This window comes from Pelophylax lessonae (assembly GCF_965119305.1).
Source record: "Pelophylax lessonae genome assembly, chromosome: 5".
Taxonomy (NCBI): domain Eukaryota; kingdom Metazoa; phylum Chordata; class Amphibia; order Anura; family Ranidae; genus Pelophylax; species Pelophylax lessonae.
In genome coordinates this window covers 444041208-444066690 of record NC_138772.1, presented here as the reverse complement: position 1 = coordinate 444066690, position 25483 = coordinate 444041208, and the positions used below count along the sequence as shown (strand labels likewise).

At 44.7% G+C, this 25483-nt stretch overlaps 1 protein-coding gene across 1 annotated transcript in view; it reads right to left on the bottom strand.

The window, feature by feature from the left end:
* Positions 1–25483, bottom strand: part of LOC309556811 (uncharacterized protein C8orf34 homolog) — a 424769-nt gene that overhangs the window by 226430 nt on the left and 172856 nt on the right. The window contains exon 6 of the mRNA XM_082259329.1: positions 20008–20180. Within this exon, the coding sequence (XP_082115455.1) occupies positions 20008–20180 (173 nt within the window). The remainder of the gene's footprint in view (positions 1–20007; positions 20181–25483) is intronic.

Sequence of the window (25483 nt, the reverse complement as noted above, 5' to 3'; positions counted from 1 at the left end):
CTGTGCCCTCAAAATAACTCAACACACAGCCATCAATTTCTAAACCACTGGCAACAAAAGTGAGTACACCCCTAAGTGAAGATGTCCAAATTGGGCCCAAAGTGTCAAAATTTTGTGTGGCCACCATTATTTTCCAGCACTGTCTTAACCCTCTAGGGCATGGAGTTCACCAGAGCTTCACAGGTTGCCACTGGAGTTCTCCTCCATGATGACCTCACAGAGCTGGTGGATGTTAGAGACCTTGCCCTCCTCCACCTTCCATTTGAGGATGCCCCACAGATGGTCAATAGGGTTTAGGTCTGCAGATATGCTTGGCCAGTCCATCACCTTTGCCCTCAGCTTCTTTAGCAAGGCAGTGGTCGTCTTGGAGGTGTGTTTGAAGTCATCATGTTGGAATACTGCCCTGCGGGCCAGTCTCTGAAGGGAGGGGATCATGCTTTGCTTCAGTATGTCACAGTACATGTTGGCATTCATGGTTCCCTCAATGAACTGTAGCTCCCCTGTCCTGGCAGCACTCATGCAGCCCCAGACCATGACACCCCCACCACCATGCTTGACTGTAGGCAAGATACACTTGTCTTTGTACTCCTCACCTGGTTGCCGCCACATATGCTTGACACTATTTGAACCAAATAAGTTTATTTGGTTTCATCAGACCACAGGACATGGTTTCAGTAATCCATGTCCTTAGTCTGCTTGTCTTCAGCAAACTGTTTGTGGGCTTTCTTGTGCATTAGCTTTAAAGGGGCTTTCTTCTGGGATGACAGCCATGCAGACCAGTTTGATGCAGTGTGCTGTGTATTGTCTGAGAACTGACAGGCTGACCCCCCACCCCTTCAACCTTTGCAGCAATGCTGGCAGCACTCATACCTCTATTTTCCAAAGACAACCTCTGGATATGACACTGAGCACGTGCACTCAACTTTGGTCAACTATGGCGAGGCCGGTTCTGAATGGAGCCTGTCCTGTTAAACCACTGTATGATCTTGGCCACCGTGCTGCAGCTCAGTTTCAGGGTCTTGGCAATCTTCCTATAGCCTAGGTCATCTTTATGTCGAGCAACAATTCATTTTTCAGATCCTCAAGAGAGTTCTTTGCCATGAGGTGCCATGCTGAACTTCCAGTGACCAGTATGAGAGAGTTGAGAGCAATAACACCAAATTTAACACACCTGCTCCCCATTACCACCTGAGACCTTGTAACACTAATAAGTCACATGACACCGGGGAGGGAAAATGGCTAATTGGGCCCATTTGGACATTTTCATTTAAGGGTGTACTCACTTTTGTTGCCAGCAGTTTAGACATTAATGGCTGTGTGTTGACCTATTTCTGAGGGGACAGCAAATTTACACTGTTATACAAGCTGTACACTCACTGCTTTACATTGTAGCAAAGTGTAATTTCTTTAGTGTTATCACATGAAAAGATATAATAAAATATTTACAAAAATGTGAGGGGTGTACTCACTTTTGTGAGATACTGTATATGTAATGGATGTAATCAATTGTTATAATGAAATGCCTATTTCATCTTATGATGCATACCATATGCCTTATGTCCATATATGTTACTGCTGCAACTTATCACCTTACTCAAAATGGCTGCTAGATCACCCCTCCCTTCGTGGAAGCAATATGGAAACAAAGATGGTGCGCCTCCAGAGAGCTTACACCCAAGACGGAGATTGTCATATCTTGGAAGAAAATCATGGTCACATAGATACATCCAATCATGAGCTTATATGTTCTTTGCTGCATTTCCTGAAATGTATATCCTGATGCTTTTTTAAGCTTAAAAAGCGAAACAAATAAAACAGAAGTATCTTAACTCTGAACCTAGTGTCAGTGTACGATCTTCCTCTGTGTGTGCACACATCGTATCAAATTAGGCCAGGGACAGATATAATCTCGGACGGTTCTGGTCCGATCCAAAACATATATATATATATATATCTCAGAATCATGTTTGCAGCCCCATTCTTTGTTGTGGAAATAACCTAGTCATTATATGCAATGAAGTTTACTCCAACAATACAGATCCATATTACTTTGACTGCAAATTTGCATTCACCTACTGTAAATTTTTAATTATTGCAGTGCAAACACTTTAAGCTAATGCAGTAAAAAATAAGTCAAATGCAAGCTTACTGGGTATTTTTATCCTGTCCTGTGGTTGTCTTTTTTTTTTTTATTTAAATTCTGTAAATGTTCTGTTTATATTGCAAAACCCTGTACATCTCATGTGTATTGTACTATTCAAATCTATGTCTGCTCTGCATCTGCACAATTCTTGCATACAAAGTAGAACAGCCAAGTAGCTAAAGTTATAGACATATATTTATGTCTCTCATCACTTATCTCGCAAAAACGATTAACACCCAAAAAAAAACTGGGTTTGTTGAGTAAAAAATGTATTTCGTTGTGACATATATATATATATATATATATATATATATATATATATATATATATATATATATATTTGTGACAGAGAAAGACCCTGTCACTGTGAAAATGGAGGACAATATGACACAGGATGTATGAATATGACGCGAGGTTCCGAACTATCATTTCTGAGAAGAGAAAGCAGTGTTTTTGGTTTTCTCTGGATTCTGTAGTTCTGGATCAGAACTTTCAGTCCTGTGTCTAGGCTTTACCAGGTACCTGCAACCTGTCTGAGTATACAGCTGTACAAGATCGTTATATACTCAAGCCTGAGGATTGGTTCACACTGTCGCGACTTGTCATGCGACTTGAGAGTTTAAAGTCGCATGACAAGTCAAACCCCATTAACTGCAATGAAACCGTTCTAATCAGTGAGACTCAAGTTGCAGCGACTTAGAAAAAGGTTCCTGTACTACTTTTGGGCAACTTCATCATGCTTGTATTGACTTCTGCTAATGAAGTTGCGTGGCAAAGTCGCGACTTTCCTGTTGCGGCAGTGTGAATGGAGCCTGGGGATAGCTCAGGGCTCCTAGTTTAGAGACAGCTCCAAGTGTGGGAGGCAGAAGGTCCCACCCAGGGGTGGGAGGAGCCCCAGCCAGGAGCCTAGAGGCAGGAGGTCTCACACAGGGGTCAGAGGTGCCCCAGACAGCAGCCAGGAGATAGGAGGTCTTATTCCAGGAGTCAGATAGGCTCCTATCGGGGTGTCAGGAGAACCGCTATCCAGAAACTAGGATTGGGCTGTGAAGCAGGGTGCTGCGACTGAAGGCTGAGAGAGCCAGGTGAACTAGGAGAGCTGGACAACACAGTCAGAGGGACTGATAAGAAGAGCAGCAGTGGCTCTGTATTTTCATATTCATGTGGAAGAACCCCTGCATGGGCAACTGATGTGTATGTGAACTTTCCATTTGTTCAATAAAAGTAGGCTGCCGTTCCCTAATATACAGTTTGGACTGGTGCAACCTATTGAAAAGGCACCTGTCACATGCATGGAGTATAATCACCCCAATAGCACAATAGATATACACACACAAACACACTACATAATGTAAAAGCAACAATACCTAAAGATCAGGGTTTTTTTTCAGAAAAAATATATTAGAAAAATAAAATTGAAAACACTGAGGTGATCTATGTTTTTGTCAGGGTGCCAGGAAACCAGATCACACAGGGATGCAGGTAAAATAAAGCAGTTTTTCAGAGCAAACAACAATAAAAGCACAGCAAGAGGGAGGAAGTGGGAGTGGGTAGTCATCCAAGCCAGGGTCAAGTCCAGAAGCGGGTCATCTGCTGATGCCGGATTGTTTGCCGATGCGGGTTTAAGAGCCAGGAGAGTCATCAGCCAAGTCAGGTCATACACTGAGGAGCAATGAGAACAGAAGACTGCTAGCAGAAATGCACCTAGGAGCACAAACACAAGGGCAAGGACTGCAACCCATCATGTGATAGATACAGTATAGTCAGGTATGCAGCATCATCACTGCGCGACCCCTAGGCAGCAGGCAAGTGATGATGCAATCAGAGACTATAAGAGGTAGCAGTCTGCACATGTCCAAGATGGCTGCCAACAGGAGGGCAAGATAAGACCTTGACAGTAGCCTCCCTTCAACAGCCCCTCCTCCATGGAGTAAAAAACGTTTTTTTGAGGAAAGCGAGCATGGAAAGCATGGTGAAGGGCAGGAGCATGAACATCAGCGGAGGGAACCCAGGAGCGCTAATAACCCTTCCAGTGCACCAGGTATTGAACCTGACCTCAGAACAGATGAGAATCCAAGATGCTGCTAACTTCATACTCCTCATGATTGCCCACAGGAATGGAATGAGGGCAAAGAAGTGAAGAAGTATAGTGATTGCAAACCAGTGGCTTCAAAAGTGACACAAAAGACATTGGAGATGCGCACGCCAGGGGGAAAACCAAGAGCATAGGCCACCAGGTTCACCTTACAGAGAATGAGAAAAGGCCCAACAAAACAGGGTGCCAATTTTGGAGTGGGCACCCTGAGGTTGAGATTACGAGTCGACAACCACACCCTCTCCCCGACCTGGTACGAAGGAGCAAATAAACTTCTCCGGTCTGCCTGGACCTTCTAACGCTGTGCAGAGACCCATAAAGACTCTTGAACCTGCATCCAAGAAGAACAGATGGCACGAAGATGATCCCCCACAGCCGGAATGTCCTGTGGCGAGAATGGCAACACAGCAGGTTGAAACCCATAACTGGCCATGAATGGAGACATCTGGGAAGATGAGTTGATGGCAGAGTTCCTGGCAAACTCCGCCTAGGGTAGCATATCAACCCAATTGTCCTGATGGTCAGAAATATAGCAGCAGGGAAATTGGTCCAGAGCTTGGTATGAATATTCAGCGGCACCATTGGACTGCGTATGGTAGGCCGAGGAGGAGAGTCAAACACCTAGCTGGGAGCAAAAGGCGCGCCAGAACCTAGAGACAAACTGGCTCCCACAGTCTGAGACAATCTCCTTAGGCAAACCGTGTAAACGGAAGACCTCCCTGGCAAACACCGAGGCAAGCTCCTGAGTGGTAGGCAGCCACTTAAACGGGAACACAGTGGCACATTTTGGAGAACCGCTCAACAACCATGAGGATAACCGTATAACCTTGAGAGGCTGGAAGTTCCAAAATAAAATCCATGGCCAGGTGAGACCAGGGATGCTCCCCATTGGGAATGGGATGCAGTAAGCCCAAGGGAAGGTGCCGCAGAGATTTGTTCTGGGCACAGACCGAACAAGCAGCCACATACGCAGCAACATTAGTGCGGATAGATGGCCACCAGAACTGATGGGAATTAGCCCAGGACATCTGGTTATTACCAGGGTGACCGGCAGTCTTGGAATTGTGGTACATGCGCAACAGTCTGATGCCCAACCCCTCAGGTACAAAACATTTGCCAGCAGGTATCTCTGAGGGAGCATCAGGTTGGGCAGACAAGATCTGTTCCCCAAGAGGAGAGGTTAGTTTCTTGCGGATGGCAGCCAGGATATGATCTGCAGGTATGACAGGCGTCCTCCCAGGACAACTCAGAATACTGGCGAGACAAGGCATCAGCTTTAACATTCTTGGAGCAGGGCAAATAGGAGACCACATAGTTAAAACAAGACCAGAAAAAGGTCCAGCTGGCCTGATGGGGTGTGAGCCTCCTGGCCTCTGACAGATACGTCAGATTCTTATGATCGGTGAGTACTGGAACCACAGAACCTTCGAGCAAGTGTCTCCACTCTATGAGAGTCAGGATAATGGCCAAGAGCTCTCAGTCTCCAATCTTATAATTGCATTCAGCTGGAGATAGCTTCTTGGAGTAGAACCAACAAGGAAGTAAGGGTCCATCAGGTGTCCGACGTTGAGACAGAAGGGCGCCTACTCCTGTCCCAGACGCATCCACCTATAGGACAAGGGGGGGAACAAGGATTGGGATGAGACAGAATAGGAGCCGAAGCAAAAGCAGACTTGAGGGCCTTGAAATATTGGATGGAAGCAGACGTCCAATTGTGGGAATCGCTGACCTTCTTGGTCAGATCTGAGATAGGTTTGACCAAAGAGAAAAAGTTCCTGATAAATTTACAATAGTAGTTGGCAAACCCAAGGAAACGCTGAATGGAATGGAGACAACTGGGGTGAGGCCATTGAAGAACAGCCAAAATCTTCTGATGGTCCATGGAGAACCCTTGATGTACCCTTGATGTAGTCCAAGAAGGCAACCTGAGACTGGTGAAATTTACATTTCTCAAGCTTACAAAAAAAAAAACATTCTCACGTAACCGTTGCAGCACCCATCTGACATCCAGGTAGTGTGATTCAATGGAGTCAGAGTAAATCAAGATGTCGTTCTAATAGACTACCACACATTGCTGCAACATATACAAAAGACACCATTGATGAACTCCTGGAAGACAACGGGCACATTGCATAAGCCAAAGGGCAGCATCAGTGATTCGTAATGACCGGTTCTGGTATTAAACGAGGTCTTCCACTCAATCGCTCTCCTTGACCCTTAAAAGGTTATACGCGGCCCTTAGGTCAAGCTTGATAAAGACTGTTGCAAAGAGTTGAACAATTCAGTAATCAACGGAAACGGGTATGCATTCTTGACTGTGATGCAATTGAGGGCCCTATAATTAATGCAAGGTCTCAACTCAACCCCCTTTTCTTTACGAAGAATAAACCGGCACACGCTGGAGAAGTGGACTTGCAAATGTGCCCCCGGGCAAGTGCATCTGCAACGTACTCCTCCATGGCCTTATTCTCCACACCCTAGAGAGGATCAACTCTGCCATGAGGGGGAATGGCACCAGGTTGCAAGTCTATGGCACAATCGTACGGATGATGAGGAGGAAGAGTACCAGCGCGCTCCTTGTCAAATACATCTTGATACTTATGATATTCAGTAGGCAACACTGAGTCTGAGGAGGTACAAAGGATCTTAACAAGCCCATGCATACAAACAACGCCACACTGTGGAGACCAAGAGAGGATCTCAACCGACTGCCAATCAAAGGTCAGATTGTGTTTCTGAAGCCAAGGGTACCCCAAAACAACGGAGTAATGTGGGGACGAAATAACCTGTTTAGTCCATGTCAGGGTCTGTCCGACTCCCTGTGAACAGCCCCCATTGCCATATCGCCATATTAACCGGAACAGTCTCGTGGGTAACCTGTGATGGTTGCAGGGGGCTGCCATCAATCGTCTCAATGACTAGTGGAGAAACACGAGGCTGCAGGGGTATGGAATTTGCAGTAGAAAACGTACTGTCAATAAAATAACCACCAGCACAGGAGTCTACCAACGCCTGAGTAGCCACCAAACCCACTGCCCAGGAGAGGACAACTGTGATTAGAGGTTTATCTATACGGGAAACAGGGGACAAGGAAATTCCACCTAAGATCTTCCCCCGACAGGACCTTCGAGGCTAGCGTATCCCGGATGGGTCAGACAAGATTTCAAGAAATGCCCTCCAGGACTGCAATACAGGCACCGGTCCTCCCCCCTCCTAAAGGCCTGCTCAGGCGAGTGAACCCCAGCTGCATGAGTTCTCAGCCAGACGCACCATCCCTAGAAGAAATGGGAGGTTAGGGAGGAAAGGGTGGGAAAGAAAACATAGGAGCCAATCTGGTAGGAGGCCTCTGCAGGCGCTCCCTAAATGATGGTCTCTCCCTGAGCTTGGTATCCATCAAAATCAGGAAGGAAATGAAAGCCTCGAGCTTGTCAAGGAGATCCATGGCCCCAATCTCATCCTTCAGTGCATCGGAGAGACTATGAGAGAAAACAGCCACCAGAGCCTCATTTTTCCAGTCCACCTCTGCTGTCAGGGTAAGAAATTTGATGGCATACTCGGCAACGGTTCGTATACCCTGTTGAATAGACAGGAGCAGCTTAGCGAGCAGGCACATTCGAAAGGACGCAACAAAACTCGGGTAATCGAGTATAACAGGATTATCGTTCTTGGATAAGGGATTCACCCAGGCCAAGGACTTGTCCGAGAGCATTGAGATTAGGAAGCCCACCTTGGACCTGTCAGAAGGAAAACCCTGAGGACCCATCTCATAATAAATGTCCACATGGTTTAGGAAGCCATGATACTGACTTGGGTCACTCCCATAGCACCAGAACTGAACCAGTCATCCCTCTGGTAACAGTGACTCCAGCTGCAACTGCAGGAGCAGGAGCGGCAACAGGAGCAGCAGCAGGTGCAGCAACAGGAAGGATCATTGGCCTAGCAGCACCAGGAGCAAGGTGGGCTGTGCGTGCAAGCAACGTCTGCAATGCCTGAGCGAACTGACCCAAAAGGTGATCTTGTTGATCGAGCCTGGTAACCAGCATGAGGAGCGTAGGAGCACCTGCATGATCAAGTTTCTTGGTTCTTGTGTACTGTCAGGGTGCCAGGAAACAAGACCACACAGGGATGCAGGTAAAATAAATCAGTTTATTGAAGCAAACAACAATAAACGCACAGCAAGAGTGATGAAGTGGGAGCAGGAACAAGCCGGGGTCAAGTCCAGAAGTGGGTAGTCATCCAAGCCAGAGTCAAGTCCAGAAGCGGGTAGTCTGATGATGCCGAGTCATCTGTCGATGTGAGGTTGAGAGCCAGGAGAGTCGTCAGCCAAGCAAGGTCATGCATGGAGGAACACGGAGAACAGAAGACTGGTAGCAGAGATGCACCTTGGAGCACAAACATGAGGGCAAGGACTGCAACCCATCAGGTGATAGATATAGTCAGGTGTGCAGCAGCATCACTATGTGATGCCCGGGCAGCAGGCAAGTGATGATGCAATCAGAGTCTATAAGAGGCAGCAGTCTACACATGTCCAAGATGGCTGCCAATAGGAGGGCAAGGTAAGACCTTGACAGTTTGGTAGAATAAATGGTCATCCCCACTGCTTAATTTCAGTACTATGTAGGTAAAGTACTGATAAAGTAGTTGGTGAAAAGTATATTTTCATTTTTTTTTTTAACTTTCTTTAAAATATTTGCAGGTATATTTTTACCCAGCAGTTTTATGACACCCTTTTTTTTCTGATGTAAATTTGTGAACATGTTCCTTTTGCAAAGGAAGTGTTGATAACCTGATAAGACGTACGATGATGGGTAGAAGGGTAAAAATTTTGCTTTACAAATTGGTGCTAAAAGGATGCACTGTGTACTATTTCAGAATGTTGTGAAGCATTATTTATTCTTTAAAGATTCTGTATAAGATAAGCAGACTGTTCCTTTTTCCTTTTGCACTCTTTTTCAATGTCTGTAGAATAAAGCAGTTGTTCCTTCTCCTCTGGGTGGAAGAAAATATTTTTTAGTATACTAGTGTAGAGAAGGGGTCCTGTGTATAATCTGTCTGATGACCACCTTCTGAAAATGCTCAATTACTTTTAATAGCAGTTACCAACATGGAACAAGCATGTAGCATGTGAAGTCAATATAACTGGGTTGCATGTTTAGTCCATGTCAGGGTCTAAGAACAATAGAGATGAGTTAACACTGAAAAATTGGAGATCTGACCCGGATTTGGCTAGGTAATAAAATAAAAATCTGAAAAATTTCTGGCCTCCTTTTGTAACTTTGAGTCCCTGATCTGGAACAAATATACAGCCAGTGAATTCAAAGTTGATACCAATCAGCATATCAAGCTTTCAGACTGGTATCTAATTTAAAGTGGTTATCATTTAATTCTTCTGTAATTTTCTCTGATTTTAGTATTAGTCCTCAGATGTCCTTGCATTGCCTCTCTCTCAAGGCTACTGAACTATTTGACTTCTCAAGTTAGAACAATTGCAGTAGACAATTTGTTGTTTACAGTGCACTTACATGTGTATGTATCGCACAGCACCCAGTAAAATGTGAAAAGAGGAGTATTGGCAAAATGACCCATAAATACAATTCTGGGTGACTATGAGTGTGGTCTTTTACAAAATCCAGCAAGGTTTATATTGAGTGATGTGGTGTTGGGCTCCCTATGGAAAATACTGTATGGGCTGGGAAACAATAATGGTTGACATAAAGCCAAGCAATAAGTATCACATCTTCTGGGAAGGAGTTTGAGATCGCCTTACAGAGATCTGGAATATGTTGCTGACTGACTATACTGCTGTTCACCCCAAAATTGAATAATTATCTTTGGTTGGCCTAAACCTTTAAAAAGGTCAGTCCATCAAAAATGAATTGTAGCCCCCCTTCTCCGTTACTAGTTAGGTTACTAGGATGTTAGGTAAATTTAGCTATTTTTGGCTCATTAATAAACATTGGAGCAGTTGTCGATTTCTTTTGGCTGTTCTGAATTTCACAGGCTGCAGGTTTGTTTGCTCTATCTTGTCTTCTGGAAAGTCCTGACACATAGGAGGGGAGAAAGGCAAATGGGCAACATGAAAATGTATTGTGCTGCAACCAATCCCTTGGGAGGTTGCCCAGAGATGGCCGAGGAGCACTTCCAAGGAGCACTTCCAACTACTTCCAACATTGTAGACTGTGTCTTCTGCACCCCCCTCCACAGCAAAGCCACGGCTGGCAGCTCAGAATGGGATCGGGTCGGATTGCCTTCAAAAAAGGTATGCATACTGATTTTTTCTTTACAGGGCTAGATAGGTTAGTGTTAGAAGTTAGAACGTTAAGATCTATAGATGTAGGGACTTTAGTTTTAGGGTGGACTCGGGGGCAGACATACAGGGGTCACAGGAGTCGCCATGGTGACCGGGCCCCATGCTGCAGGGGGCCCGAGAGGGCCCCCTGTATGCTTGGATAGGAGGAGCGGCAAGGGTGGCTGAGACGGAGCTTCTCAATCCTTAGCAGGCCTGTCACACATAGGAAAGTAAAAGCAGTGTGTGCTGTGCTTTCTACCTCCCCCTACAGTGCAATACCTGGCAGGAAGCTAAGGTACAGTGCTCTGATGTTTTTTAAAAGGCTCTCTGTATGTATGTGCATTTATATAATGTATGTATGTGTGTGTTTGTGTGTGTGTATGTATGCATGTATGTATGCGTGCACATGTGTATGCATATATATGTGTGTGTGTATATATATATATATATATATATATGTGTGTGTATGTATTATGTGTGTGTGTGCTTATATATGTGTTTGTATTATGTGTGCGTGCTTATATATGTGTACGTGGTTATATATGTGTGTGTGTGTGTATGTGTGTGTGTATGTGCTTATATACATTATGAGTATGAATATGTGTGTGTATGTGCATACATGTGTGTTTACATGCGTGTGTGTGTATGCACATTACTTTTAATCCTAACCCCCTATATGTGTACAATCAGAAGTGATTTTTTTCTTTACAGCTTGTTCATAGTACGAGTAAGAAAAATGCAGTTCCTCTGAAAAGCGATCCATGTTTATATCGCTTTTCAGAGGCATTTGACAGGCAGTAAAAAGGCAATATGTTGCCTTCCCACTGCCTTTTTTAACCCCCTAAATGCATCATCACTATGCTGCACACAGTTGCAGGGTGGTTGTAGTGCAGCTCCATTCACCTGGGAGTATACTTCCAGCCGCAGCCACAGCATGTGTCCACCCCCAGCTGCTGCCTCTGCAGCTACAGGGTGAACAGTTAGGGGTGGTAAAAACACATTTAAAGCGTGCGGTTTTACCACCCCTCAACCTCACATGTAAACAAGCCCTTGGTTCACATCTGTGCAGCTGTGTGCTTCGTATAGGGCAGCAAATTAATTCCAGTGGGCTGCCCCACAGAAACACAGGGAAAAAAATTCCCTTATCTATTTTTTTTCTTTAATTGTGCTGCACCACAAATGCACCATGTTTGCCAATGTGTAGGGGTACAATTAACAATGAATGACACCCCTGCTGTTTGTCTGCGTGTCAGGAACATGTGCAATTTTGCGTGTATTCTGTGACACGTAGTAAGGTGAACCAAGTCTTAAGCCTAGTACGCACGATCAGATTATCGGACACATTTTCTTTAGTTTGTTTGTTGCATGCTAGTCTCATATGGATAGTGAAGAGGTTACCTTCATACGAAAATTCAGAACGACAGAATTCAACTTCAGAAGTGATGTCATGTGTTGAATTGTTTTGGAATGTATTCTTTAGTTTCCGAGCATGCCTAGTCTTGCTCTTATGTTTTTTTTCGGACGAAAACTGTACAAGTGGAAATCAGACATTGGGTTCACGTACGATAAAAATTTTATAGCCTGCACATCTAGTTTTTGTCGTACAAAAATCCGTAATCGGCTGTCGAAAGCACCATACTAACAATCCGAAAATCAGCAGATCGTTCGTCGGACGAAATTTTACTTCCAATTTTCTTATCGTACATACGGGCCTTTAGACTGGGGGCCTCCAGACTGAAAATACTTTCAAGGTGCCCTGACTTGAAAAAGATTGAGAAACACTGATATAGAGGAACCCATCTCTCCATTTTCCTCCTCCAGACCCTGAGTGTTGAAGGGAGAGGAGGAGAAGTGGGGGGGGGGGGGGGAATGAAGAGATTGGCTCCTTTATATGCAGCTACCTCCACAGCTCCTCCTATGCAGCTTCTTTCTGCTGCCCCCCCCCCCCAATGTACTTTTTCCTGACACCCCCCACCCGCCTCGTCCCCACAGCTTTGCAAGGTTCCTCCCTACCCTCTTCCACTGTCTGCTTCAGGGGATCTGTCAGTATGAAGACATGGAATGGATGGAGAGTCAGTGATCCGTACCGATCACTGACTCTGTCTATTCATAACTGAAACATAGTAAACTGTGTTTACAATGCTTCAGTATGTGAATGAATGGGAAGCTCTGTACATAGCTATTCCTTTCCATTTATTCTGTGCAGCTGAGGCGTTAGAGAAGGAGATGGAAAGCTGTGTCCAACATCTCCTTTCTCTGTCTCAAAGGTGGAACATCAGAGGTCTGTTTAGACTCCTGATATGTCACCAAAGCCCCCCCAACAGGGCCCCTAAAAAATTGTAAAAAAAATATTTAAAAAAAAAAATGAACAAAGCAAATGGTAGAAAATTTTAATAAAAATAAAAAAAAACTACTGACACCAGTGGCAAATCTACCACACAAACATCGCACTTGAGACTGGCCCTGGCGTTTCGCCACTGGTTTGGGAGGGAAGGGCCCTTCATGGTTTCTTGCATTGGGGCCCTGAAGGTTCTAGTTACGCCACTGGGTGGACTTATCCTTTAATGGTTCTGGAGTAACCCATACTACCCTACACCTCATCCAAGTTACCTAAAATAAACCACAAAAAAAAAAAAAAAAAAAAGACATCCCCTAGACTGCTCTTTTTGTTAGTGTGCCTGGACTGCGCTGTGTGTGCTGGCAATTTCTATACTAGTGAGGGAGAATTCTGGTCATAATCATCATCTGTGCAGGAAGTGAAGAGTGACTGGGCCTTTCACCATCATCAGCCAGTGGCCCACTTGAAGGTACGCTACATGATATTCCAATTATAGATGGAAGCAAGCAAGCTGAATCATCTACTGGCTTCTTACATTCACTGGAAAGCTTCAGCAGGGATTTCTTGCCATAGTTCCTGGCTCTCCTTTACAATTTGAAATCCAGGGTGTTCTGCACCTCTCTCACTGGATTCAAAATAAACTAAAATATCAACAGCGAGAGTGTATCCAGGATATGGATAGAGTAGGTGTGTAAAGCTGGGAAATCAGATGTATAAATCTAGACACCAGAGACATCATTAAATATAATATATGAACCCATTGTGCTTTAACACTCCGCTGTCAATACAAAACGAAACAGGAATTTTGAGTTTAATGATCATGTAATTATGCTTTAAAACAAATCTCCCGCTGCCAGCGACTGTATTCTGACAGCTGGCACCTGCAATTGTCAGCACACCCATAAGTGGCTGCAGCCAGTGCCACCTACCTCCTTCAATTTCTCAACCAAATTTTGTCGAGTGGGGTAATGTCAGCAGGGACATCCAGGACTCCAATTTCAGACAAATCCAGTAAATTTTGAGCCATGTATGGCCAGCTTAAAGTGGAGTTCCACCCATTTTTAATAAATTGGATTACATAGATGTATGTAGTCCCCTTTAAAACGAGTTTTACCAATGGAAAGGTTTTTTTTTTGCTAGTAAATACCTTATTTTATGCTTTATTTATCCTCTTCTCACTTCCGGGTCCGGTCGGCGATTACGTCATTCGGCGATTCGCAGTGTGTGCTGGGATGTTTCTCAGGGCATGAAATCTCGCATTATTACACAGGAGATGAGCTGCACTGCGTGGTCTGCCCCGCGTCCGCCCCGCCTCCGCCCCGCCTCCTCTCAGTGAGCTCAGTGAGGATATAATGCTTTCAGTTCTCGCTCACTGAGAGGAGGCGGGGCGGAGGCAGGGCGGAGCACGGCCTCAATACACTACATACATACAGCTTACTGAGAGGAGGCGGGGCGGAGGCGGGGCAGAGCACGCAGTACAGCTCATCTCATGTGAAATAATGCGAGATTTCATACCCTAAAATACATCCCAGCACACACTGCGAATCGCCGAATGATGTAATCGCCGACCGGACCCGGAAGTGAGAAGAGGATAAATAAAGCAGTAAATAAGGTATTTACTAGCAAAAAAAAAAAAAAAAAAACTTTCCATTGGTAAAACTCGTTTTAAAGGGGATTACATACATCTAAAGTGACTAAAATGGGTGGAACTCCACTTTAAGCTATTTAGCTAAAGGTCAATTTGTGCTTTCCATTTCACATTATACACAATTAACACAGTAGAAGATGTAAACTCAAAATAGTAGTAGTGAAAAGAGTAACTACAAGCTTAAAAAAAATAAAGTACATAATATTTTAATATTTTTAATAGGTTTCTATAGCATTCCTCCCAGAATCACTAGCAAACAGAAAGAGTGTAGAAATTTAGAACATTGCAAAACTGTTTTGCCACATCAGCCTATAATCATGCCGTGGCCTTGCTCACATAAGGGTGATTGCATTGCAATCAGGGCAGTGAGTGTCATCACCCTTCTAAGCTGTGTAAAAAAAATATTTGCTATGGGGGTTAAAGGCATAAGAACAACTATATATTATTTTTTTATTTTTGAGGATACATACACTTTAACACACAAACACAGTCAAAGATATTTTTTTTTCAGGCTAAAGCTTGTAAACTCTGTCAGGTTTGTATTCCTGTCATCGTTTCCGTATAGGTATATTTTCCCTTTCCGAGTTGGGTGCCACCTTCTCTGAAACAAGTAGCAGTGGTGGGATTCAGCCGGTTCGCACCGGTTCCATAGAACCGGTTGCTAACTTTCTGCAAGTTCGCAGAACCGGCTGAATCCCTCTGCGCGTCTGAGGAAGCGCAGGACAATTGAATGTCCCGCGCTCGGACAGACGTGGCGGCCGGGGGGCGGAGCAGTGCGCTCCTCCCCGCCCATTCTGTGACAATAGCGAATGAGAATTAGCTATTGTCACATGATCCTCCTCCTGGCCAATCAGGGAACGGGTCCTCCCGCTTCCTGATTGGCCGAAAGGCAAACACCGTGCCATTGGACGAGGAGGAGGCGCCGCGGGAGGACTCGGAGACGCGGGGAGCCGACTGCGAGACCGTCCATGAGGTAAGTGCATGCGTCTCGCGGGGGGGGGATCGCTGGCACTCTGCAATGGGGGCAATGTTGTGGCTGGCGCTCTGCAATTGGGGGCAATACTCTGGCTGGCACTCTGCAATTGGGGGCAATACTCTGGCTGGCACTCTGCAATTGGGGGCAATGTTGTGGCTGGCACTCTGCAATTTGGGGCAATGCTGTGGCTGGCCCTCTGCAATTGGGGGCAATACTCTGGCTGGCACTCTGCAATTGGGGGCAATGTTGTGGCTGGCGCTCTGCAATTGGGGGCAATGTTGTGGCTGGCACTCTGCAATTTGGGGCAATGCTGTGGCTGGCGCTCTGCAATTGGGGGCAATACTCTGGCTGGCACTCTGCAATTGGGGGCAATGTTGTGGCTGGCGCTCTGCAATTGGGGGCAATGTTGTGGCTGGCGCTCTGCAATTGGGGGCAATGTTGTGGCTGGCACTCTGCAATTGGGGGCAATGCTGTGGCTGGCACTCTGCAATTGGGGGCAATGCTGTGGCTGGCGCTCTGCAATTGGGGGCAATACTCTGGCTGGCACTCTGCAATTGGGGGCAATGTTGTGGCTGGCGCTCTGCAATTGGGGGCAATGTTGTGGCTGGCACTCTGCAATTTGGGGCAATGCTGTGGCTGGCGCTCTGCAATTGGGGGCAATACTCTGGCTGGCACTCTGCAATTGGGGGCAATGTTGTGGCTGGCGCTCTGCAATTGGGGGCAATGTTGTGGCTGGCACTCTGCAATTTGGGGCAATGCTGGGGCTGGCACTCTGCAATTGGGATCAATGCTGTGGCTGGTGCTCTGCAATTGGGGGCAATGTTGTGGCTGGCACTCTGCAATTTGGGGCAATGTTGTGGCTGGCACTCTGCAATTTGGGGCAATGCTGTGGCTGGCGCTCTGCAATTGGGGGCAATACTCTGGCTGGCACTCTGCAATCATTAGGGGCAATGCTGTGGCTGGCACTCTGCAATCATTGGGGGCAATGCTGTGGCTGGCACTCTGCAATCATTGGGGGCAATGCTGTGGCTGGCACTCGGCAATCATTGGGGGCAATGTGTGGCTGGCACTCTGCAATCATTGGGGGCAATGCTGTGGCTGGCACTCTGCAATCATTGGGGGCAATGCTGTGGCTGGCACTCTGCAATCATTGGGGGCAATGCTGTGGCTGGCACTCTGCAATTTGGGAGCAATGCTGTGGCTGACACTCTGCAATCATTGGGGGCAATGCTGTGGCTGGCACTCTGCAATCATTGGGGGCAATGCTGTGGCTGGCACTCTGCAATCATTGGGGGCAATGCTGTGGCTGGCACTCTGCAATCATTGGGGGCAATGCTGTGGCTGGCACTCTGCAATTTGGGAGCAATGCTGTGGCTGACACTCTGCAATCATTGGGGGCAATGCTGTGGCTGACACTCTGCAATCATTGGGGGCAATGCTGTGGCTGGCACTCTGCAATCATTGGGGGCAATGCTGTGGCTGGCACTCTGCAATCATTGGGGGCAATGCTGTGGCTGGCACTCTGCAATCATTGGGGGCAATGCTGTGGCTGGCACTCTGCAATCATTGGGGGCAATGCTGTGGCTGGCACTCTGCAATCATTGGGGGCAATGCTGTGGTCACTGTGCATTGAAAGGGGGCACGCTGGTCTCTCTGCATTGAAAGGGGGCACTCTGGTCACTGTGCATTGAAGGGGGCATGTACACTGGTCACTGTGCATTGAAAGGGGGCACGCTGGTCACTGTGCATTGAAAGGGGGCACGCTGGTCACTCTGCATTGAAAGGGGGAACGCTGGTCACTGTGCATTGAAAGGGGGCACGCTGGTCTCTCTGCATTGAAAGGGGGAACGCTGGTCACTGTGCATTGAAAGGGGGCACGCTGGTCATTCTGCTGGGAAAGTCGGAACTGGTTACTAAAATTTTTGAATCCCACCACTGACAAGTAGTAATAGAAATACTAAATAGAGTACACTGGCTGAGGAGAGGCTGCTCACCCAATAGAACTACACAAGAAGGGATGCCGAGGCATCGACCCCCAACAGGTTTTTAGGCAGCAAATAAGGTAATAGGTTGGAGACAAAAATAATGTCAAAAGTAATAAAAAATGTCATCTTTAATGAACAAAACTTAGAGAAAGAGAGTGACAAGTGATATACATGAATGTACAAAAATATACAAAGTTAAAAAAAAACCCTGAGGGGGGAGTATGTTATGAGCTCCTGGTAATAATACAAATACATGATAGTCTCATTGCAGAGTGATAGTCACAAACAACATGATCATTGCAAAATTTTCACAAATGACATGAAAAGCACCCCGAACCCCAGAAGGGTGGGGGGCAAACAAAACCCCGACGCGTTTCGACCTACAGACGGTCTTCTTCAAGGGGATTGTGATATCATTAGAGCAATAAGCGGCTGAGAGCCAGGGAGCTGATCGAGAGATAGAGAATCCACAGACTTTTGAAGGGCATAGCCTCTTGCTCCATGCAGGGTGGAGTGGGCATACAAGCCTACAAGGACTCACCAGGGTCTGGTCACTGCAGAGGGCAACAGGCACCCCATGTCTGCTGCGAGTGGCATCTGCAGGTTCTGGTACAACGCCAAGAGGGAGGATCCTGTCTCCTCTTGGCGGAGGAGTGTGGAGGAAACTCAACTGCTAACTCTTTCCCATAGAGGACAGAGGTCCAATTTTTCTCCACTATATCCCAAAAATAGGAAAAGTAAGAAAAATGATTTGACTAAAACTAAGTTTTAAAGCATGATTTAATGCAGGTTTACTTTATTACTGACACATTCTACTGTGTCTCTGCAATAATATACACTCCTTACATAGGAATATTTAATACTGTTTGTTGTGGACTCAAGGCTATGAACACGGTAAACATGACAGCGTATAGAATTTTCTATTCTTCCAAATTATTTTCAAGCATTACTTTATGAATATTTCATTATCTCCAGTAACTTGATGTTTGTTTTCTACTTCGTCTGCCATTGATTCATATTAGCTGGGTTGTTAGAATGTAATTTTAAAGTGTGTCAACAGGTCTTTCCATTAAAGCTAAAATTACAACGGTTGCCTTGTTTCAGAAAACACGAATGCAATACTAAAAAATCCTGTTTAAAAGAGAAAACTCCAGGTAAGTTATACTTGCAGACTTTTTGTGGCACCCATGGTTGATGCAATCAATGCCAATCTGATATCTATACACGTCACAACCTACCCTGAAAGTCTAAACTCGGGGACATACAATTTGCATTCACAATTCACCCTTACATTTTTTTTCTTTTAAAATAACTTTTGAACACTTGTGGTTGATTCCACCAGCTGAGGGGAATGCAGGACATATAAGAGGCCTTTTAGCTAATTCGGTAACATGCAATCATTTTTTGTTTCTTGGTTTGCATAGATCTTCGGTACCATTCATATACAGAAGGTGTCATGCAAACTTCTTTAGCGCATTCTGGTTTTGTATTGATCAAGTAGCATGGCTCCACAGATATGATCTAGGGCTTGCATTAATGAGCATCATCTTTTTTCATGCCCAGGCATTCAATTCAATCAATTATGAAATTTTGACCCTAAGGCCTCATGTATATGGATGACTAGAAGCTGCAACGCTCTCTAATATAAAACCTCCAGTATGTTCCCATGCATGGGGAGCTGCAGGTGGTGCATACAGCTGTCCATACAATTGAATGGCTGTACGCAGCCTTACTAGTGTAAATGGTGATGGCTCATGCATTGTTTTTACACGTACATGTATGAACAATGTATTTCCTCAAACGTGAAAGTGGCACATTCTGGGATATACAGGGATTTTATTCTAGAGAATTTTGCAGCCTCTAAACATCTGTTTGCATGTTGCTCAATAGATCTGGGGCAGACATGACAGAATTTTTCACACTCCTTTACAGTTGCAATGACCACTAACTATACAATTATAAGGGAGTTTATTTAATCAGAAGTTTTATGCTGCTCTATGTGTCCCTCATATCCTTAAGAACCAATTTACCTCAACCCTAATATTTCACTTCTGTTAGGTCCCATGACCCATTGACTTAAGTTTGTTTTCAGCAACAGTATTTCTCAACTATATTTTGTGCCTTCACCCTCTTTACAAGGTAACAGTGAAGTTGTTATGCTTGCAGCTGAACTTTATATTTATTGAACATTTTGAGAATCCATTAGGGAATCTTGATTTGGCTTTTAACGTAAGAGTTGATAGGAACTGTGAGGGTAGATTGATGCATCTGAAGCCTCAGAGAGATACTCTTATAAGATTCAGCTTGCTAGAAATAATGAAAAAAAAAAAAAGCCATCGGTTTTGCATTTCAGAAGAAGTACCAAAGTGTCAGGTTCAGGTGTGTCTGCACTTTAGGGAGTGAGTGGTGCAAGTTCAATGGTTTTCAGAAACAGAGGGTCACGGAGTTCACAATGATCACTGCATTCCCCGTATTAGCTGTTCTGACACTAATGTACAATGCACTAGAACAATTTTCTTGGACATGTATATCTCACCTTCCAGCAGGGCTGCTACTGCCTTCATCTACTTCCCGTTGTTCGTTTTTATTTCTTGGTATAGGAGGTTGTATCATTTCAGCAGCTAAAGGGTCAATGTCATTGTCTTCACGTCCCACCCATTCTCCAATCACACAGGGTCTTAGAAGGGAAGAGTTAAATGCTCGGGTGTCCTAGTAAAAGAGCATATGGAATATATTGAGTAGGCTTTGCATTCACAAACTTAAAATGTGATAGTTAAAACAAGAAAAGTATAAAGGTGGTAAAGACCTCAAACAGAAGTCAGATTTGTGTGCACTATCTGACCCCCCTAAGGAACGATATCACTCTGCGGCCAAAGACAACATCTATTTTTTAGATAAACACCATATTTATTTCTATGGGGATGGATGTGCAAAACAGATCAGTGACTCTAGAAGACATTCCCACAACTTCTTATACAGAAACAACAATAATGGCTGGCAGGAGTTCTTTAAAATGCCTGATAAACAGATTTCCCCCAGTAGAGCTGAGGGGGTGCCGTGTCGTGGCTCTGCAGCTTACACATGCATTTGCAAATGCGTGTCAACTAAACCCCTATTCTTTATTTATATCGAGACAGGTCTACTTGGTTGGTGGCAGACTGGAGGGTAAGTACATCAGACTGGGGGCTGGCTGGCTTCCATGCACCTCTCTTAATCCTTTTCAATTTGTTTTTTTCCGATACAGGGATGGAGACGCTGGGCATACCTGCCGGTGTCTCACTTAAAGTCCCACATAGCCCACATTGTCTCAGTACAAAAGTATTCAAGCTATTGGATCTGAATGACAGCCAGGCAACTAGGATTTTAGAGACGATAGGTCTGCAAAGGCAGCCTCCATATTTTCTCAGTACAAAAACAGACATACATTTCTGCTCTCTTTCTAAGCATGTAGTTGTCTGGCTTCCTCTGGCTTGAATAGTTTCTGAGTCACTTTTTGAAAGCAATTCAGAGTGAAAGCAGAACACCTGATCTACAGTACATACTTCAGGTCAGTTAGAGCTTGTTCACACTTGCTCAAAATACTGAGGCTTATTAAACGTGCCTATAGCGTTAATGGGCATTAAAAGGTGCATTTGCTAAGCATTTGTGCAATAAAAACACAACCTCAAACGCCATATGAGCAGTTGCGGCGCAGTTGACAAGCGTTTATTAATGCCCATTATTAACTGTAATGTACTAACGAACTGCAACTGCACTGCCAACGCTACGCAACCGCATGCCAACACGGTTGCGACATGTTACCATAGACTTGAATGGGAGGCGTCGAACGGCTTCAAATGCCTCCAGACTCGACATGAGGCTTCAATTTTGAAGCGAAGCAACGCTAATGCTACATGTTTTGACAATGTGAACAGCACTGTGAGCTGCCCATTGCAACATCTGCATAGGCATTTGAGGGCTGTTAACGCTCCTCAAACACCTGCTTTGAATGCCACGTGAACTTACCCTTACACTGATAGAACTGAAGCTCCTGAATTAGCCAGGTAACTAGAATTTGCAGAAGTCAGCAACAGCAACCTGCATAGTCTCTCACTAAAAGTTTACTTTAGTGGTGTCAAAGGTGTGATATAAAGGTGTCAAGCTGTTTTTCTGAAAAAGCAGTTTGATAACCCCAAAATATAACCAGGATGACTCCTACACATCTCTATGGTGAATTCAGGCAATGATTTGTAGCTTGTGGCAGATGAAGCGTGCATGCACTGTCCATGAGAGCCTGCTTTTCCTATAGAACATATCGGAGACTGCGCTGCAAACACAGAAATAAGAAGATGCATCCAAAAAACTGAATGTTATTTTGGATGCAGGTGATGGCAGCATGAAGTTATCCAGTGTAGTGCAGTCCCACTGACTTGTTACTTGCTGTGCCTATGCTGCCTGACAAGATTAGGGGTCTCCCAGATTTAGATACTAAAAATCCTCAGATCATGGAAAAAAGGGGAAACAGTGGAAGAACTACACAGAACACCTGGGCAATATCAAGTTGTCAGACCATAACAACAAGGTGGGTGAAACCACACACTGTCCCAGTCAAACACACACAAAAGAATATTTTTGGGCTAGAGTTACACTTTAAAGGAACATGAAATCTATTATGTTAAGCAATGTACTGTACGTATGGAAATTTACCACCAAAATACATTTTTGCTGCTAAAAAAAATCCTCACTAATTAATGTTCATTGAAAATCGTTTATTGTCTCAAACAGAACACATAGCACAAAAACTGAAATCTCCTGGCTAATGCATTTCGGTTGAACCTGCCTTAAAGTGTTTGTTACCTCAACATTTCATATTCCCGATATGTGCCTGCCATGTACTTGTATAAAATAAGTATCCTGTCCCCTTTGGATTTTTCCTTTGTGTAAAATCTCTGGTGTTCCTGCCAGTCCCTCTGCTTTCCTGTCAAAATCTGACCACACTAAACAGAACACGTTGTGGTCAGTTCTCTAGCTATGCTGCTGCTCTCCTCCAAAGATCAGACTTGTCCTGACACGCCTCCCCTGCACAGCCATTCACTGGGAGGCTCAGTGTGCTGCTGTTCGAAAATGTAAAAAGGGGGTGGGGAGTTACCCATCATCAAAAACTGCACTTTTCATGGTGATTTGATTTACTTATTGTGGAGATACCTAAAATTACACACATACTGGAGGGGGTGGTGGACACTCTGAACAAGGTATATCAGGTATCTCTTCCTTTGCAATCCAAACCCTGCTTGCGTAGTATATTAGACACATTTGTTTTGGAGAATTACACCACAGAGGCAATTAAAGAACCTTGTTCTTAGCCCATAGGCTAAAAATGGTACACCGGAAGTCAGAAAACCCTCCTACAGTTAAGGAATGGATTATTGCAGTTCATAACACATTGTGGATGGAAAAAATTATCTACCAACATAGGCGGTGTCTGCGTAAATACAAAAAGTTATGGGCCCCATGGTTAGATGTCCCTGGGCTTGCCCTGGTGGATCTGATCATGAACAGGTTACTTGGGTATACGTTGGATGAGACTTCATTTTGGCACAACGATAACGCTGTTAAGAAATGTCTTCGTTCCGTTTAAACTTTGAATGTAACGGCTATGGTTTTACTGGCATTTATTATGTGGAACATGGTTGTACTGATTTTGAGCATTTTTGTACAATAATTAAAGTGCACCGCTTGGCTATGTTGTACTGGACTGTCTTTATTAAAGTTTTCTTTGGGGGAAAAAAAACTGCACTTTTAAACAATCAGTTTTTTCTTTTAAAAAAAATGGGATTTTTGACTTACCGTAAAACCCATTTCTCTGATGTTCATTGACGGACACAGCTTCGGATCTTCATAACCGTTCGGTTATACTGCCCTCTACAGGAGTAGGACACTAGGCAAAAAAAAAAAAGTCTGGCTACGCCCAGTCCCAGTGGATATACTCCCTCTCTCTGCTATAGGCACTCAGTTTAGTTACAAGCAGTGTCAGAGGGGTGGGTGCTGTGTCTATCAATGAACATCAGTAAAATGGATTTTACGGTAAGTCAAAAATCCCATTTTCTCTTTCGTTCATTGACGGACACAGCTTCAGAGCTTCATAACCGTTGGGATGTCCCAAAACAGTGTTAAACATGAGGGGTGGGAACAGCAAAACAATTCCCAAGGCTAAACAGTAGCCAACCTGGCAACAGGAGCTCAACCAAAATAATTGGAGCCCACCTGAAAAAAACAGTACAGTCCTTGAATAGGATCAGGTCCTCTCAACAGCAGCCTGCAAAATCTTGCGTCCAAAAGAAGCATCCGCAGATGCCAACACATCCACTTTATAAAACCTTTTGAAAGTGTGCACCGATGACCAAGTGGCCACCTTGCAAACCTGCGTCACTGATGCCTGATGACAGAACGCCCAGGAGGAACTAAGCGCCCCAGGTAGAGTGCGCCCTAACAGGGAAAGGAGGAACCTTACCCTCGATGAAATAGACCTGAATCACTGTCTGTCTGATCCATCTGGAAATGGTCATAGAGGAAGCGGACACCTCTTTATGAGGCCCATCCGTGAGCACAAAGAGAGAGTCTGACTTCCTAAAAAACTCAGTAGCTACCAGGTACACCCTAATTGCCCGGACCACATCCAAGGCATGCAAGGCAAATTCCTTCGAATTTTTAGGCCTGGGACACAGAGAAGGTAACACAATTCTTCATTCAAATGAAAATCAGAGACAACCTTTAGAAGAAACAATGGACAGGGGCAAAGAAATTCCTTACCTCTGTGAACCACCAGGTAAGGATAACGCCGCCAGTTCTGACACCATGCGGAGAGGCAGCCAATCACTCTCACTGCTGTCAATCACAGCCAGTAAGCAGAGAGCAGGGGTGGGCTGAGCCTGCAAGAGTGCACCCATAGCAAGGGACTTGCTGTGAGACACTCGGCAGGGGAGAAGGAGCAAGGACCACCTGCAGGGGAAGCCAAGAAGAGGATAATCAGGCTGCTCTGTGCAAAACCACTGCATAGAGCAGGCAGGTATGACATGCTTGTTATTAAAAAAATAAATAAAAAATTAAGAAACTAAAAACAAAAAAACACATTAGGTTTACAATCATTTTAAGTTAGGAAAAAAACACAACCAAAGGGCCCTTTTTAAAAAAAAAAAAATACATGCATTATTTCTGTATCATAAGGCAATGCTACTTATTGTGGTGTTCATATTGTAAAGTCAAGTTATTGTCAAATGAATAGAATCATGTGTAAATTGTTCTGCATCTTAACAGGTTAAAATTACCTTCCATTTTCAATCTGCATTCGGCTAGGAATTTCTAAAACTGACAAGGAATTCAAAAGCTTTTTCCTTGTAGTGATGTCCTCAGAATTCTGATTCCCTGCTAATGTGATTGGTTTCTGTTCTCCCCAGAACTGTACAGAGCTGGATGTTATATTTCAGACATCCAAAGCATTGCCCTTAACTTTGCTGCAGCAAGGCTTTTATTTTTGATGACATATTGGCCAAGGGTATCATATATATCTACAGGAATGCTGAGATTCAGGCACTCACTTCACAACATTTTGACTGATTGTATCAATAGATTATTATTATTATTATTATTATTATAGACTTATATAGCCCTAACAGTTTGTGCAGTACTTTACAAAATAAAAGGAAGACAGTACAGCAACAATACAATTTGAGACAGGAAGGTTTGGAAGGCCCTGCTTGTGAGAGCTTACAACCTAAAAGGGAGGGGTAGGCAGGGTCAGACTGGGGACTTTCAGCCCAGGGGGCAAGTACAAACCAGAGTCCCATGGTGCAGCGACTCGGCCCTCCTCCCATTCTCCCTCTTCACGTCCTCCTCCTGACCCCCATTCCAGGCTGAAGCCCTACTCCAGGTACTCTCTACTCACCGTCTGAATCCGGGTTCCCAAACTGGCCAGCAGGGGGTGGTTGGGGGGAGCTGGGAGAGCTTGGTTGGGGCTGGCCAAGGGAGGAGAGTCC